Below are 18,344 nucleotides of genomic sequence, written 5' to 3'. Positions count from 1 at the left end.
ATGGCGAGGGATAGGAGGAATTACAAAGCAAGAAGATTTCTGATAAACAAGGACACAGCAGCACGAGGAACACATCTCACTGAAGGGAAGTAATATCCCTTGAGATTGTTTTTTTTTTTTTTACGTAAACTTAGACTTTACTAACTAGTCTAATAACATAAAAACCAAACTTTTGCATTAATCAGTGGCTAAAATAGTACTAAACTCTACTACTATGAGCTTTTAGTTTTGTATAGAGCAGAAAACATTCAGAAACTGTTTATTTTCATTTAAAGTATTTGTGAGCCTCCTAATATCCTAGCTAACTGTAATACAGTACAAAGCATTCTCTACTTATATTTACCTTTACATTTGAGATATATATATCTATATATATATATATATATCTATATATATCTATGTATCTATATATACACACACACACACACACACACACACACACACACATATATATATATATATATATATATATATATATATACACACACACACACACACACACACACACATACAGTATCTCACAAAAGTGAGTGCACCCCTCACATTTTTGTCAATATTTTATTATATCTTTTCATGTGATAACACTGAAGACATGACACGTTGCTTCAATGTAAAGTAGTGAGTGTACAGCTTGTATAGCAGTGTAAATTTGTTGTTCCCTCAAAATAACTCAACACACAGCCATTGATGTCTAAACCACTGGCAACAAAAGTGAGTACATCCCTGATGGTGCATACACACGACCGGACTTTCCAGCAGACTAGGTCCGACGGAATCAGTCCATCAGACAATCCCATCATGTGTGGGCTAATCCAATCGTTTTTTGTTTAAAAAATCAGACGGACCGTTCGTCTGTATGCTGGTCCAACAGACCAAATACAACGCAAGGGAAGCTATTGGCTACTGGCTATTGAACTTCCTTTTTTAGTCCCGTCTTCATCACGTTCAAAACGAATGGACTTTTGAACAGACTTAGTCCGTTCATGTGTGGCCAAATCCGTGCATTTGGAAAGTCCATCGGAACTCTGCCAAAAGTCCATTGGGAAGACCGTTGGACTTAGTCTGCCGGAAAGTCCGGTCGTGTGTACGCAGCATAAGTGAATATGTTCATATTGGACCCAATTAGCCATTTTCCCTCCCCAGTGTTATGACTCGTTAGTGTTACAAGGTCTTTGGTGTGAATATGGAGCAGGTGTGTTCAATTTGGTGTTATCACTCTCACTCTGTCATATTGATCACTGGAAGTTCAACATTGCACTTCATGGCAAAGAACACTCCGAGGATCTGAAAAAAAGAATTGTTGCTCTATATAAAGATGACCTAGGCTATAAGAAGATTGCCAAGACCCTGAAACTGAGCTGCAGCATGGTGGCCAGACCATACAGCGGTTTAACAGGACAAGTTCCACTCAGAACTGGCCTCGCCATGGTCGACCAAAGAAGTTGAGCGCACATGCTCAGCGTCATATCCAGAGGATGTCTTTTGAAAATAGACATATGCAGAGGTTGAAGGGGTGGGGGGTCAGCCTGTCAGTGCTCAGACCATACGCCGCACACTGCATCAAATTGGTCTGCATGGCTGTCGTCCCAGAAAGAAGCCTCTTCTAAAGATGCACAAGAAAGCCCGCAAACAGTTTGCTGAAGACAAGCAGACTAAGGACATGAATTACTGGAACCATGTCCTGTGGTCTGATGAGACCAAGATAAACTTATTTGGTTCAGCTGGTGTCAAGCATGTCTGGGAGCAACCAGGTGAGGAGTACAAAGACAAGTGTGTCTTGCCTACAGTCAAGCATGGTGGTGGGAGTGTCATGATCTGGGGCTGCCTGAGTGCTGCCCGCACTGGGGAGCTACAGTTCATTGAGGGAACCATGAATGCCAACATGTGCTGTGACATACTGAAGCAGAGCATGATCCCCTCCCTTCGTAGACTGGGCCCGCAGAGCAGTATTCCAACATGATAACTAACCCAAACACACCTCCAAAATGACCACTGCTTTGCTAAAATAAAAAATAAGGGTAAGGGTGATGGACTGGCCAAGCATGTCTCCAGACCTAAACCCTACTAAGCATCTGTGGGGCATCATCAAACGAAAGGCGGAGGAGCACACAGGGTCTCTATCATTCACCAGCTCCGTGATGTCATCATGGAGGAGTGGAAGAGGACTCCAGTGGCAACCTGTGAAGCTCTGGTGAACTCAATGCCCAAGAGTGTTAAGGTTAATGGTGGTCGCACAAAATATTGATGCTTTGGGCCCAATTTGGACATTTTCACTTAGGGGGTGTACTCACTTTTGTTGCCAACGGTTTAGACATTAATGGCTGTGTGTTGAGTTATTTTGAGGCGACAGCAAATTTACACTGTTATACAAGCTGTACACTCACTACTTTACATAGTTACATAGTTAGTCAGGTTGAAAAAAGACACAAGTCCATCCAGTTCAACCTTAAAAACAAATAAATAAAATAAAAAATAATCGTACAATCCAATATACCCAATTTTATGCCCACAATTGATCCAGAGGAAGGTGAAATAAACCCCAGCAGCGCATGCTCCAATTTGCTACAGCAGGGGAAAAAAAATCCTTCCTGATCCCCCAAGAGGCAATCAGATTTTCCCTGGATCAACTTTACCTATGTTAGTACCCAGTTATATTATGTACATTATGTACACGTGTCCTCTGGGTTGACCATACAGAGAATAACTCAACACCAAGTTCACTATATGGACCCCTAATATATTTGAACATGTTGATCATATCCCCCCTTATTCTCCTCTTCTCAAGAGTGAACAAATTTAGTTCCTCTAATCTCTCCTCATAGCTGAGCTCCTCCATGCCTCTTATCAGTTTGGTTGCCCTTCTCTGCACTTTCTCCAGTTCCCCGATATCCTTTTTGAGAACTGGTGCCCAAAACTGAACTGCATATTCCAGGTGAGGTCTTACTAATGATTTGTACAGAGGCAAAATTATATCTCTCTCTCTGGAGTCCATACCTCTCTTAATACAAGAAAGGACTTTGCTCGCTTTGGAAACAGCAGCTTGGCATTGCATGTTGTTATTGAGCTTATTATCTACCAAAACCCCCAGATCCTTCTCCACTATGGATTCCCCCAGTTGTACTCCCCCTAGCATGTATGATGCATGCATATTCTTAGCCCCCAAGTGCATAACTTTACATTTATCAGCATTAAACCTCATCTGCCACATAGTCGCCCAATTAGACAGAGCATTGAGGTCGGCTTGTAAATTGGAGACATCCTGTAAGGATGTTATTCCACTGCATATCTTGGTGTCATCTGCAAAGACAGAAATGTTACTTTTGATCCCAGACCCAATATCATTTATAAAGATGTTAAAAAGTAAGGGTCCCAGCACTGAACCTTGGGGTACACCACTGATAACCTTAGACCATTCAGAGTAAGAATCATTCATCACTACTCTCTGAATTCTGTCTTTTAGCCAATTTTCTATCCATTTACAAACTGATTTCCAAACCTGTAGATTTTACCTTACACATGAGCCGTGTGTGCGGAACTGTATCAAACGCTTTTGCAAAATTCAAGTATACCATGTCCACCGCCACCCATCTGTCCAAGGTTTTGCTTACCTCCTCATAAAAAGAAATCAGATTTGTCTGACAACTTCTGTCTTTCATGAATCCATGCTGTCTGTTGCAAGAACTCGTCGATGTGGTCTTTTATTAAACACTCCAGTATCTTCCCAGCTATAGAAGTTAAACTAACAGGTCTATAGTTACTTGGTAAAGACTTTAATCCCTTTTTAAATATAGGAACCACATTGGCCCTGCGCCAATCCAGTGGGATTATTCCCGTCATTAACGAGTCCCTAAAAATTAGATACAATGGCTCTGAAATTACAGAGCTCAATCCTTTTAGGATCCGTGGGTGGATGCCATCAGGGCCAGGTGCTTTATCCACCTTTATTCCGTCTAAATATTTCTGGACCATATCACTTTTGAGCCATTGTGGATCATTTGGGGCTGTGTCACTACCACCCCCATTATGGACATGAGCTCCCCCATGCTCTTTTGTGTACACAGAGCTGAAGAAAGTATTTAATAAATTAGCCTTCTCTTTGGCCCCAGTCACCCACTCTAGATTATTTTGTAAAGGGCCTACATGCTCAGGCTTGACCTTTTTTACTATTAATATATTTGAAGAATTTTTTGGGGTTTGTCCTACTATTTTTTGCAATCTGTCGTTCATTTTGAATTTTTGCATCCTTGATTTCCTTTTTACATATTCTGTTAAATTCTTTGTAACATTTAAATGACACTAGTGATCCTTCATTTTTATATTTTTTAAAAGCTCTTCTCTTATAGTTTCTAGCTTTTTTAACTTTGGCCGTGAGCCACATAGGTTTTGTTTTTAGCCTTTTAAACTTATTGCCCATGGGAATATACTTTGCAGTGAGGTCCCAAACAGTCTTTTTGAAGAATTCCCATTTATGTTCTGTGCCCATTGAAGTGAATATTCTCTCCCAGTCTAAGTCCTGGAGAGCAGCCCTCATCCTTGGAAAATTTGCTCTCTTGAAGTTAAGTGTTTTTATCTTACCCGTATGTATTTCTTGTTTAGCGCTAACATCAAAAGAAATCATGTTATGATCACTGCTACCCAGGTGTTCCTTTATCTGGACATTAGTAATAATCTCTGCATGGTTTGAGATTACCAGATCCAACAGAGCTTCATTCCTAGTTGGGGCCTCAATAAACTGGACCATAAAATTGTCCTGTAATAGGTTTATCATTTTTTTCCCTTTAACTGTCCCAGCAGTGCCATTACCCCAGTCAATTTCTGGGTAGTTAAAATCCCACATTATTATCACTGTCATTACATTGGGTGGTCTATAACAAACTCCAACGTTTGTTATAGACCACCCAATGTGGTCATTAACATTGGGTGGTCTATAACAAACTCCAACGATTAACTTTGAACTACACCCATCTAAATGCAGTTCCACCCATAATGCTTCAGACTCATCACACTCTCCATCCACCAGGTCCTCTTTCACACTTGCTTTGAGATCACTTCTCACATAGAGACAGACCCCGCCACCTTTCCTTTTTACCCTGTCTCTCCGAAAGAGTGCATAGCCAGGAATATTAATAGCCCAGTCATGTGAGGATTGAAGCCAAGTTTCAGCAATACCGATTACATCATAGCTCTCCTCATGCACCACAGCTTCCAACTTACCTATTTTGCTTGGCAGACTTCTGGCATTGGTGTACAAACACTTAAATGCATTATTACATTTTGCTCTGGTGTTTTTCATATTATTTTTAGTAGTACAAATTGCACTATAGTTTTTAATGGCTGTTTGCAACATGGGAAATTTCTTGTGACCTGCCATATCCCACCCCCCATCTATCCCCATTCCACCCTCCATTAATGTCTGACCGCTAACTGACCTGTCTGCCCAATGTAATTCTAGTTCACCCTCCCCCCTCAAACCCAGTTTAAATACTCCTCCAGCCTTCCCATAAACCTCTCCCCAAGCACAGCAGACCCCCTTCCATTCAAGTGCAAACCATTGTTAGCATATAGGTTCCGCCCCAATGAAAAGTCAGCCCAGTGCTCTAGAAACCCAAATCCCTCCTCCCTTTACATTGTAGCAAAGTGTAATTTCTTCAGTGTCGTCACATGAAAAGATATAATAAAATATTCACAAAAATGTAAGGGGTGTACTCACTTTTGTGAGATATACTGTATATAGTATACTGTGTGTGTGCGCTTGTTGGAAGGCACACCCCTCCACAGCACTTAAAAAAGCCTGTGACATTCTCGCCACAGAATTGGACCTCCTCTCTACTTCCCAGGCTGAGAAGGCTCTACTGTAGATCAGAAATAAATTGTACACGTGTGCCAATAAGCCTGGGCCTATGTTGGCTGGGAAACTTATTTCTGCTGGCAAACCATATCTGTCTGTTCGGCTGCAGACACGTACAGGCGGCCTTACTTTTAATCCATCACAGATAGATTTGGGCTTTGCAGAGTTTCTTTCTTCCCTGTACGCCAAATCTGGTCCCTTTCCCCTGGACCAAGCTGAGAAATTCTTTCATGACCTCAACCTTCCTGCCCTATCTGATGCCTCCCGCAAAACTCTTAATACCTGCATCTCTGAAGCGATAACATTCAGAAAGTTGTCCATCTTATTCATCTCTGCGCCATCAAAAACAGGTCACCTCCTCACCTAATTACACATCTACAATTCCATTTTCACTACCTTTGGGCATCCTCCTCTATCGAATACTTGTGTATCAGACTGATCTCCTACTACTCTTCTCTATTTTCTGCCAATTATTACCCTCTACTTCTTTCTCTGTCCACTCTTATGCAGTCATGGGAATGCCCATACTAGGCTGCATTAATTCTGTAAAAATGAAAATTTTGCCTAAGATCCTGTACTACTTCTGCACTCTACCTAAATGGGTCCCCTCAAATTATCTAGTGCAGAATAGGAACCTGTATTTTATATAGGCTAATGTCACTAAATATTACTTAGCTGCTCAGATCTGTCAGCTGTTTTAGCTTTATGCCTGTGGGCCCTTCTGGGGTGTCTCTCCAGGAAGCGCAGGAGGCCCCACAATCTGAGTTTTTTGCAAACTTCCAACTCCAACATTGTATATTACCCCTTCACCTCACCTCTACCTACCCCTTTTGGAAAATGGCCTTTGAACACATATGACAACACTCCCCAGGCGCGTCTGGTCTCATCTTCACCCTCTGAATTGCAGAATGTTCCTTACCTCTCTCTCATATGTTTCTCAGTGGGAACAGGACTTGGCATCTGAGATAGACCTAGCAGACTGCAGCAAGGCCTGGTCCACCGTAGCAAAGTGCTCATTTAACACTGCTACCCTAGAAAGGGCTTATAAAGTACTCCTGCGATGAATTGGGTCCCAGCTCATATTGCCAACCCTAGTTCTAGTGGCCACTGCTTCCAGGGCTGTGGCCATCTCAGGGATGTCTTACATATATGGTGGACTTGTAGGTGTTTGATAGGCTTTTGGTCCCAAGTCTTCAGCCTACTACACACTATTTCATTTAACTATCAGAAAGGATGCTAAACTAGCCCTACACTAGCCCTACTACACTGCCCTTTCCTGGGCCTCTATGCCCATCAGCAAAAACTGGGAACCTACTGTACTTATTTTTGACGGCCAAAAGAACAATTGCACAGGCCTAGAGGAATCGTATGGTTCTTTTTTGGAGCATTAGAGACCGTATGACTGCTTTAATGCCTAACAAGCAGATGTCTAGCATTTTTAAGGACTCTCACGCCAAATTCCTCAAGATTTGGAAAACTTGGCTTCAATGTGCCTTACCCCTGCTTCCCCTGGCTAATATTGGACTCCCGTGACCGGCTGGCCTGATGACCTAGAGTCCATATCCCTATTGTCCTCTTCCTTCTCTTTTTTCCTCTACTGGCTTCCCCTTTCTCCCATCCCCTTTTCTTCCCTTTATCTTTCTCCTCCTGGGTTTTCTTCCCTCTTTTGTCCTTTTTGAATTTTTATATGTTCTTTGAGTGTTTAACATATATTGCATCAATCCCAGGGAATTAGCCTGTCCAGGTTTGACAGTGTTATTCTTACAGATCTTGGACCTTGTTTTTCAACCGTTTGTGCTCCTTGAACATGATCATTGCTACTGTACCCTTTTCCTTTGACAATACATGAAGCTCTGTTCTGTTTTGCTCTCACTCCAAGCCCCTCCGTAGGCAGATTGGATGCTTCATTGGTATTTTCTTAAAATGTGAACAAAAATAGAAAAAATTTGATCACATGACCACACAGCCTCAGTTTGTCCCTGTTTGTCCCTGTTCTCCATAGCAGGGTGGCGTATATGCCCATTGGGCCTCGTCACTCTTTCCTGCTTGCAGTTACAGAACACAGTTTGGTTGCCATGCCACCTGTGTAGCCTTGCAGAAGCTGCTGTCAATCAACAGGGCAGCTCTGGGTCAGGGGACAGCCAAACTTACTACGGGAGACAAAGGCATGCTGTGCATCAGCAAAGCCTCCTGTAACTCCAAGCAGGTTGCACAGCACATAACTAACCACACCAACACATCTGTTTCTATGCTTGGCCTGGTGTAATACTGCAAAAAATTATATTAATGCAGATGGGACATGAGAACAATATGTCTTGTACAACATAGCTTTAAAAGGATTTTGATGTGAGGCAAATGACAGTGTTTACAGCCACCCTGCAGTAAACAGGGCTAGAACAATGCATAAGATCGTTATTATCTAACCAGTGGAACTGCTGAAGATATTCAACTTTCCCCTCACACCGGCATGGTGCCTGAATGGTGATGAATTGGATGGACATCCTGTGTAATAATCTGCTCAAAGGAACTAAAAGTTTAGCCCGGGAGAGGAACAAAATTTTTATGAATTTTGGTTCAACTGTCTTCAATGACCGTGATGAACAACCCCCCCCCCCCCCCAGCTGGAGTGTGGGTCTCAAGTCTGGATAAAAAGGACCCTGGCATGAGCGATTCAGTTAGAATGTGTGTATGATAGTAGACAGACCCCTTTCTCACCTTTTTCTTCCCCTGTCCATCTCCATCTATCGCATTTTCTTATCTGTAATTGTAATGTCGTTTACCCCTACTGTTAACAAATCCAACCCTTACTAAGAATTAGTCATCCTTCAGTGGGATCCAGACACCCCAAGCCAAGCACATTTTACACCTGGTTAGATTGAATTAGAAAAGCTGGGGGAATGCCAGGCTACTTGGGTATTTCCCCCTCAATGTAAAGATAAATAGCATTTAGATAACAACCACATACACACATATTACATTTTGGGGTAAAAACACTTTAATTTCTTTTCCTTTGACACTGTTTTCACCAGGACAAGAACTGAATGGAAATATCTCTAAATTGACACATTGGGAGAGATTTACTAAAACTAGTGCACACAGAATCTGGTGCAGTTATGTATAGTAACCAATCAGCTTCTAGGTTTTAGGGCCGGTTCACACTGGTCCATCATGCCCTCCGACTTCCAGAACACAAGTCACATGACATGTAAAAATCAATAGTTCCTGATGAGAGCCGTCTTAACTGGTCAAACTTGTGTCAGTCCCACTTTGACACTTTGAAAATGCTCCCTGCACTACATTGGTCCGACTTGGGCACGATTTGCACCTATTGATTATTATTATTTTTTTTTATTCTTTATTTTCATATAAAGTGTGTTTAACAATCAACATAGCTAGCATAGATACGTAACAAAAGTCAGACAGAAAGTTTGACTTTTGCACAGTAAGTAAGGCACATGAAGAAAAAACCTCGGTATAGAAATAATATCACTGTGCGAGGCTGGGGAGGCATCCTGACTGTTATTGCATGACCTAGAACTGATAATAAAGCATACAAAGTTATGCAACACAACAACGTTTTGTAAATTTTTATAGTTGTTTGGGAAGCAAAGGAACCCAAAGGTCAGGTGTGCCCAAACATGGGACACATGAGAAAGTAATGCATATCAGGATGTTCACAGTATCTGATCAAACAGCCCATGAGTGGGTAAGAGTTGTGCGGAGGGGGTGTGTACTGAAGGGAAAAGGGGAGAGGTAAATTGTCAGACCCACCCATGGATTTGAACGTAAGTCAAGTAAATGGTGTGGGGTCCCCCTCCAAGACCCACAAAATCCATACCAGATCCTTATCCGAGCATGCAGTCTGGAGGGTCAGAGAAGGGGGGAATGAGCGAGCGCCCCCTCCTTCTAGACCATACCAGGCCACACACCCTCATAATAGTTGGGTAGGTGTTTTGGGACAGAGGGGCTCTGCGCCCCCACCCTAAAGCACCTTGTCCCCATGTTGATGGAATAGTGGGGGTCTGCGGGCAGGGGGAATATCAGAATCTGGAAGCCCCCTTTAACAAGGGGGCCCTCAGATCCTGCCCCCCCATGTGAATGAGTATGGGGTACACTATACCCCTACCCATTCATCCCCAAAAAAGTGTAGTGTTACAAAAAAAGATACAGTTTCGGAAATGTTGATTAAAAATGAAGAATGTCCCCAATGGTAGCTCATGTCTTCATCCTCCGGTCTTCTCCCTCCACTTCTGCTCCTGCTTCTTTTCCCTCCAATTCTTCTCCCTCTGCCTATGACTTTTTCCTCTGCTGACCCGGTCTTCCTCCAGTGATGCCTCCCGCTGCTATGTCAGGTCCGGTGTCTGTCATTTCTTATATAGCCATGGGGCGTGACCATCTGGGGAAGTCATACGGAGACCCCGCCCCCTCAAAGGTCGGAAGAAGACCAAGTTGGAGGATGAAGAAGTTATTGGCAGGGGGAGAAGAAAAGGTGGGAGAAGCAGCAGGAGAAGAAGCAGAGGGAGAAGACCGGAGGAAGAAGACAGAGCCACAATGGGGAAAATTCTTCCTTTTTGATAAAGCACTTTTCCAAAACCTTCTCTTATTTTTGTAACACTACACTTTTTTTGGGTGAATGGGTAGGGGTACAATGTACCCCATACTCACATAGGGGGGTCAAGGATCTGGAGCCCCAATTGTCAAAGGGGGCTTCCAGATTCCGATAAACCCACTGCCCGCAGACCCCCGCAACCACCAGTCAGGGTTGTCGGGAAGAGGCCCTTTTCCCCATGGAGACAAGGTGCTTTGGGGTGGGGGGTGCAGAGTTCCAAAACACCCACCCCCCATGTTAAGGGCCTGTGGTCTGCTATGGTCCAGGTGGTGGAGCCCTCTTCCCCCCGCCACCTTTTCTGACCTGCCAGGCTGCATGCTTGGATAAGGATCTGGTATGGACTTTTTTTTGGGGGGGGGGCACGCTGTTTTTTTCCCCATTAAAAATGGTCTGGTATTGTCTTGGAGTGGGAGGGCACGCTGTTTTTTTTTTTTTGGCATGGGGTTCCCCCTCAAGATGCATACCAGACTCAAAGTCGGATCCTGTTCACTGTTCATTGAAGTCGCATGGAATTCGGACATGAAGTCGCAGGGCAAAGTCAGATCAGAAGTGGTGTAACTTTGTGTCGGAACAGTGTGTGCCTGATTGTCAGAGCTTAATTGAACAAACTGAAGTTAGAAGCTGATTGGTTACTATGCACAACTGCACCAGATTCTATGTGCAGTGGTTTTATTTAATCTCCCCCATTGGGGTGGATTTACTAAAGGCAAATAAGACTGTGAACTTTGCAAAGCTCTGCTGATTTCTACCATACAATAATGTACAAGCAAAAAAGTTTTTTTAAATTTTTATTAATTTTTTCCTTGCACCTTATTGGTTGTTATTTACAAAGTCAAGCTTTACCACATGTATATGCAAGGAAAATTAGTGCACAGTATATTATATATATAATTATATCTATATATAATTATATCTATAATATATATATATATATCTATATTAGGATAGGGGAGAGCTATAGCCTCCATTAGCTTTTTAATTTATTTGTTTCTTATGTCTTTTTGGAGATTAAAGATCCCTATATGGGTGTTACATAATGTATATTTTATTGTAAAAACTGGCAAATAACATATTTTTTAACTATGTGCCTAATATTTAGAGACTAGTTATGGTATGGTAAGCTTATTCATGAACATAATTTAAATATATTGTAATTATTTTTATCATAATTTAAACAGCAGTAGTGTTAAAAAAAGATGTCCACCAATAAATTTAGCATTCAACAACTTAGAGTAGGTATACTAATGGACGGTGATTTCTGTGGTGTACACCCACCACTTTACTATGGTTAAAGAAGTCTGTATAGATGCTGTAGTAGTAGGTTTGCTATGGTATTTTTTTATTTAAAAAAATATGTACAGAAGCTTACCCATTATTTTTACCCATTATTGATCTTCCAGATAATTTTTGTTTTGGTCGATACGGATGAATCTCGTAACGGTCGGCTCTTTGAATATTTCCGCATCACAGAAGTTGACACTCCAGCAATTCGTATTCTAAACATAACAAGTGATACCAAATACAGAATGCCCGCTGATGATGTAACCTTTGAAAATGTTAGAAATTTCTGTCAAAGTTATTTGGATGGTAAAGCCAAGGTAATATAGAGATTTAGGATTTCTTACTAATTAAATCACAGCTCTGCTAATATAAAAAATGTAATTAACTCAATTAAACCTAATTTTTATAAACGCCTTCTCATTTATGCTTCTTTGTAATTCACATAATTCTGTAACTTTCCTGCTTTTATGTGTGATGAATAGTAAGTCTATCTGAGTACTAGTCTAGAGTACAAATACTTGTTCTGTACATTCCAACTGTCTGTGATAATAATAATAACAAATTCAATTTTACTGTTACTCTCTTAATGCAGTATGAGATTATGAAAGGAAGCACCAGATTGGTTGTTGTAAATAACACAATTATCTCTTGTTTCAGAGTGTTGGCAAACTGTCATATATGCTCTGGGACACATTCTTAGTATAAAATCTCATTTACACAGCCGTAACAATTTTACTGGAGTTTCTACACGTATTTTCTAGGCAAAAAGTTCCTGCCTAGTGATCAGTAAAAAACGCGCGTATAGATGTCTTTAAATGCAGTTAAAGACATGTAAAGACGCAAATGTGTACATAACTTGTTTTTCTGATAACTTCTTTTTCCCTCTTTGTTTAGACTTAATTTACGTGCCTACAGGCGCATTACACACAAGCCCGTAAAGCGCATGTTCATAGGCACAGATTTTTGGATTCTGTAATACATATCTGAAAGCAGCTCTTGTTTACGCTCCCGTGTCAATGGCCCCTATGAAAACAATGCAGCTGCTTTCAGATCCATAATTAAAAAACACTTTTGTATATGCATTTTTTTTTTTTTTTATGGCTGCGCGAATGAAGCCTAATGGTATTTATGTATTTTGACTGGCACTCTTGCCTCAGCAAAAGTGTAATAAACAACTTTATTTCTTAAAACAGCTGCAAACAAATAGTGAAGAGGTCCCCAGTGACTGGGACAAACACCCTGTTAAATTGCTGGTGGGGAAGAATTTCAACAAAGTTGCGTTCAATAAATCAAGTGATGCCTTTGTCATGTTTTGTAAGTATAGCTATTTTTATTCTCCGGTACAGTACAGAGACGTTAGATCCTTTTTAAAGAGCATTTAGTTCATCACCTAACAAGATGCCGGGTCTCTCTTGGGAAAGTACTTTCAATAAAAAATATATATAGCGAGAGCTATGTACATTATTACACAGCTGCTAGCAAAAAAGGCAATATACCAAAACCCCCAAAATAAGTATAAAATATATGCAGCGCTGTATACATGCAAAAAAATAATAAAAAATAATAAAACAAATAAGCAGTCCACATAAAAAACGTAAAAACACTCCCTCTGTATCCTGGGTTAAACAAAAAATATCCTTCTGTGGTTCTAATTGACACACGTAAAGAGTAATGCCTTGTACACACAGTCGGACATTCCGACCACAAAATCCGTCAGATTTTTTCAGATGGATTTTGTCCTAAACTGGTGTTGCATACACACGGTTGGACAAAGTTGTCGGAAAATCCGATCGTTCGGAACGTGATGACGTTCTTTCGTTAAGACGGGACTACATTGAGGCTAGTAGCCAATAGCTTTGGTCTTGTAATTTGATCTGACTATGCGTGGCACTTTGTCCGATCAGAATTCTCTACAAACGATCGGAAAAAGTCCAATCGGATTTTTTTGTTGGAAAATTTGAGATCCTGCTCTCAAATTTTTTCCATCCCACACACGATCGGATTTTCTGACAATATATTCTGATCGGACCTTTTCCGTGGGAATTTCCAACCATGTGTACAAGGCATAAGAATATTCATCCAGTGATTAAGATCAGAGGCTTACCAAAAATATTGGCTGCTCAATCAAGTGCAGCAAATACACATAAACAGCATCACTCTCAAGGGACAGATGATTCTTCTTAGTAATTCTCGATATTAGGACTTCAAACATAAATCCTAAAAAAAAAAAAAAAAACTAATAGAGTGTAATACTGCCTAATGTAAGCTATAATCACACCCAGATGAGTATAGTGACAATACGTGCAGATGAGTGTGCAATCACCGGTCACCAGCCTTCACCCCCATGCCATGCGCACTCACCGCCAACTGGATTTGAAACAGCGTTATGGGTGAAGGAAACACTGGTAGCAGGCATCAAACTACAAACTCCCTCCTCTAGGGTAGGGAACTATAACGTGAACGTCAGTCCACAACATTGTACCAGGTGGCGGCATATGATGTTAGTTAAGCGGTCATCTATTTTGTGTTTTAGTTGTTTTTATGCATTTGGATTTTATCCTGATAGTTTAACTATGTCCAAGCATACCTCCCAACATTTTGAGATGGGAATGAGGGACACCTACCAGCAAACGCATGTAGGCATGGGACACTCCCCCTGCCACACCCCCTTAAAGGAGAATTAACTCCAAAAAAAAGGTTAATTAAATCCACAAGGGCTTTTTTTCCATTACTTTTCCTTTATATTGACTTTTAAAATGTACAAATGCAGCAATTTAGAATTTGGAAGAAAGCTTTAGCACTGGGAAACACTTTTTGAAAGATAAAAAGTGCATTTTTTATATAGTTATATGGATCAGACCAAAATGAGGGGGAAAGAGGGACAGAGGGACATTGCTCCAAATCAGGGACAGTCGCTCAAAATCAGGAACTGTTGAGAGCAACGGTCTAAGTACTGCAATAAATACTACACTGAGCACCTTTTTTGTTTATCGCTTATGGTACTTTAAGTCACATGAATGGAGCACTGCTCAGAGAAAGCAGAGATTCTGGTAAGGAGTTTTCAGTTTGATGCCTGCTACCAGTGTCCTCTTCCCCTGTAACGCTGTTTAAATTCCAGTTGGCGGTGAGTGCGCATTGCATGGGGTCTGATGATCGGTGATTGCACACTTATCTGCACGTATTGTCACTATACTCATCTGGGTGCGATTTGTTTCTTTTTTTATTTATGTTTGGATCCTATTATCGAGGATTAAAAAGAGGAAATATCTCTGCCCTGATGTTGATGCTGTTTATGTTTGTTTGCTGCACTTATTTCTGCACTGCTCAAAGAAATGTGAGAGCCTGGGAAGGAGTTTTAAATTTGATGCCTGCTACCAGTGTTTATTTTTTTTTGGAGTCCTAATATTGAGGATTACTAAGAAGAATCATCTGTCCCCTGAGGGTAATGCTGTTTGTGTGTTTGCTGCACTTAAATGAGCAGTCAATATTTCTGGTAAGCCTCTGATTTTAATCACTGGAGGAATATTCTTATGCCGCGTACACACTCTGGTCCGCCGGACAATCCGCCCGTGTGTGGGCTCCGGCTGACTTTTTTTCCCCAAAAGTCCGGCGGACTTAGAAAGTAGTTTTGACAGAAAAATTGTCCGCCGGACTGCGAGTGTGCAAAATATACCGGTCAAATGTACTAAAAAATGATTTATTGCACAGCTCCGGGGGTCTTCTTCAGTCTTGGGGGGTCTTCTCGCCGGACTCCTCTGCTATCTTCTGCTAGCTCTTTTACTAGCAGAGGAGCCCGGCTTTCTTCATCGTCACCGCCCGGGGTCTTCTTCCGACTTCGGGGGTCATGTCCCCCTCTTCGGTTCTTCTTGCCGGGCCTCTGCTTTCTTCCTTTAGCTCTTTTACTAGCGGTGGCCCGGTCTTCTGTCGCCACCTTCTCTTCTTCTCTTCTTCCTTGAGATGTTGACTCAACGCTGTCTCTGGCCGTAATGACAGGGACGTGTTGGGCGCTAACTTATATAGGGACAATGGGCGGGGTCACCGGGTGATGTCCCCACCCATTATGATGTCACAGTCCCAGCATCCTCTGGGACACCGAAGGCGGCGACATTGATGTCCTTCGCTAGTCCCGGCTACCTGGAGCCGCATTCAAAATGAACGGACTTTCCTCCATGTGTGGGCAAGTACGTTCATTTCAAAAGAACGTTGGACTCCCGCCATAGTCCGGCGGACCTAGTCTGCTGGAAAAGTCCCATCGTGTGTGGACAGGTCTGCTCGTTCGGAAAGTCCGGCAGACTAAGTCCACCGGATAGCCTGATCGTGTGTATGCGGCATTACTCTTCACGTGTGTCAATTGGAACCATAGGAAGATATTTTCTGTTTAACACAGGATGCAGAGGGACTGGTTATACTTTTCTATGGACTATTATTTCTTTATTATTTTTTTGCACATCACTGCATATATTTTATATTTTATATTTTCAATATAACTGCAGTTCCCAGTACAATTGTATGATTAAATTGCAACACACTTCAATAATATAGGTAAAGGAATAAAAAGGCAGCCTTAACAGTGAAAGACCAGTCCTGAAATAGAACTAGAGTCAGCAACAATGAGTGCCAAATAAGCCTTACCACTTTTTCTATTCTCCAACATGTTGTCTAATGGTCCAGGGTCTATATCTGTCCATAACCTGTGACACAAACACTGACTGGCTTGACCACCACAAAAGTTAGAATTTCAGTTTATGTCCCATGAGCCCAACTCTAGATAATACATTTATTTCAGTTTTGGGTAGACCATGGAAGGGTTAGAACTTCTGTTTTTATTGCCATCTGTGTCCCTGTTGGGTAAATAACCCTGTCAGGAAATTAAGTGAAATCTCTGTTGTGGGAACACAAAAACAATGCCACATGTGTAGCACACCCCCTGTAGGAGTCACTAATGTCCTGGGTCCCCACTGCTGTACAGTCAGTCACATAGCATTTCCTTCCCACATTCCAATGCAGAAAACAGTCCTTGGCTTGTTTTTGAGGGATTTCCCCTAGGTGGACTTAGAGGAGTGAACACATAGTAGTGTACTTAGAGGAGTATGCAAAGTATTTATAGTAAAAAAAAAAAAAAATTATTAATGATTAAACATCGTCATTAAAAATGTACATATGAAGATGAAACAATGTATTGTGTAAACAATTTCTAGTATTGTCACCTTATTTGTATTTGTAAACAGGGAAATCCTCTTTGCACCCAACGCGTTTTGGAGTGCAATCTTTCTCCTTCTTCAGGAGTATATGAAGAGGAAAAGGAAAATGTATCTATGACATAATTAAAGAACAATACATTTCAAGTAGTGGAAAGTTATAGTGAAAATACACAATTGTGTAAACTTATACACCTACATAGTGTTTGGTAGCAAGACAAATTTCAACATTTCATTATAGAATGTTTAAAAACAAGAGACGTATATAGCATTAAGAGCTGTGTCTGTAGAATTGCTATTTTAAGGCACTTAGGCATCAAAAACAGTCTCTGAAGGATTGAGTGCTATAAATACTACCCACGAGAGAAGAGCAGAAAGCTCCTCTCACACTTTTGCCGTGAAATGTGAAAGGAGCTTTCCGTTCTTCTCTGGGGGGGTAGTATTTATAGCACTCGGTCCTTCAGAGACCATTTTTAAAGCATATATGCCTTTAAATAGCAATTCTACAGACACAGCTCTTACTGCTATCATCTTTATATGTACATTTTTAATGACGATTTTTAATCATTAATAAAAAACTTTTTTCTACTATAAATATTTTGCATACTCTTCTACCTACACTACTATGTGCTTCTAAAGTCCACCTAGGGGAAACCCCTCTTTTTTGCTCTGAATACTGGATGTGACACTATACTGGCATAACATTACCGTTCGCTTTTTCTATTGGCTTATTTTTGATGTTTTATTAGGAGTTGATAACTTGGATGTGGTAGGGAATTATGGGATGCCCAATATGAAAATGTCCAAAAGGCTGAACCAGGGACAACTTCCTCCCTATTTACAAAAGGTACTCTTCTTCCTTCCACCTGCACAAACTTGGTTTTCAATGCACAGCATTGCTGCACACCCCCATGGGAACTAGCGGGATATTGCTAGTTCAGGAAAGGCCCATTACAGGCAGGAACTCCCAGTCCCTTGATAAAAGAAGTTCAATGTGAGTGAACAGCATGACATCTTTCCTTTTGCTTTCCTTTTGCTTCCCTGTGGCCACTGTTTCCAGCTCCACTTGCTTACATAAAATGCTAGCCCACCTGGCTGCCATCAGCCTGGCTGATCTTCCTCCCAGTCCTCCTGACTGACTTCCTGCCCGACTGGTACACATCTTGTCTGTCCCTGCACTGTGCTGATCTACTCGCTGACTCTCCTTGTTCCTTCCCGCTGTCTCTCCGGCATTGAATCCTTCCATCGCCTCCTGTGTTAGGATATTTTACAGGCCAGCTTTCCCGAGCACCCAGTCCGACGTAACCCCCCTCAGTAAGGGGTCCCTCAAGGGTCACCGACAGCCTCTCCATCTTTCACCCTATTCCCCCGCTGGAATGGCCCACGTCTATTTATGAAGTTGTCCCAG

At 41.6% G+C, this 18,344-nt stretch overlaps 1 protein-coding gene across 1 annotated transcript in view; it reads left to right on the top strand.

Moving 5' to 3' along the window:
* Positions 1-18,344, top strand: part of PDILT (protein disulfide isomerase like, testis expressed) — a 59,415-nt gene that overhangs the window by 29,331 nt on the left and 11,740 nt on the right. The window contains exons 7-8 of the mRNA XM_077450003.1: positions 11,858-12,055; positions 12,932-13,052. Coding sequence (XP_077306129.1) covers positions 11,858-12,055; positions 12,932-13,052 — 319 coding nt within the window. The remainder of the gene's footprint in view (positions 1-11,857; positions 12,056-12,931; positions 13,053-18,344) is intronic.

Source organism: Lithobates pipiens, unplaced genomic scaffold (assembly GCF_037356315.1).
Source record: "Lithobates pipiens isolate NorthernLeopardFrog02 unplaced genomic scaffold, aLitPip1_a1.2 Scaffold_22, whole genome shotgun sequence".
In the NCBI taxonomy this organism is placed as follows: domain Eukaryota; kingdom Metazoa; phylum Chordata; class Amphibia; order Anura; family Ranidae; genus Lithobates; species Lithobates pipiens.
Note: the sequence above shows the minus strand (reverse complement) of the source record. Positions and strands in the feature narration are given on the sequence as shown.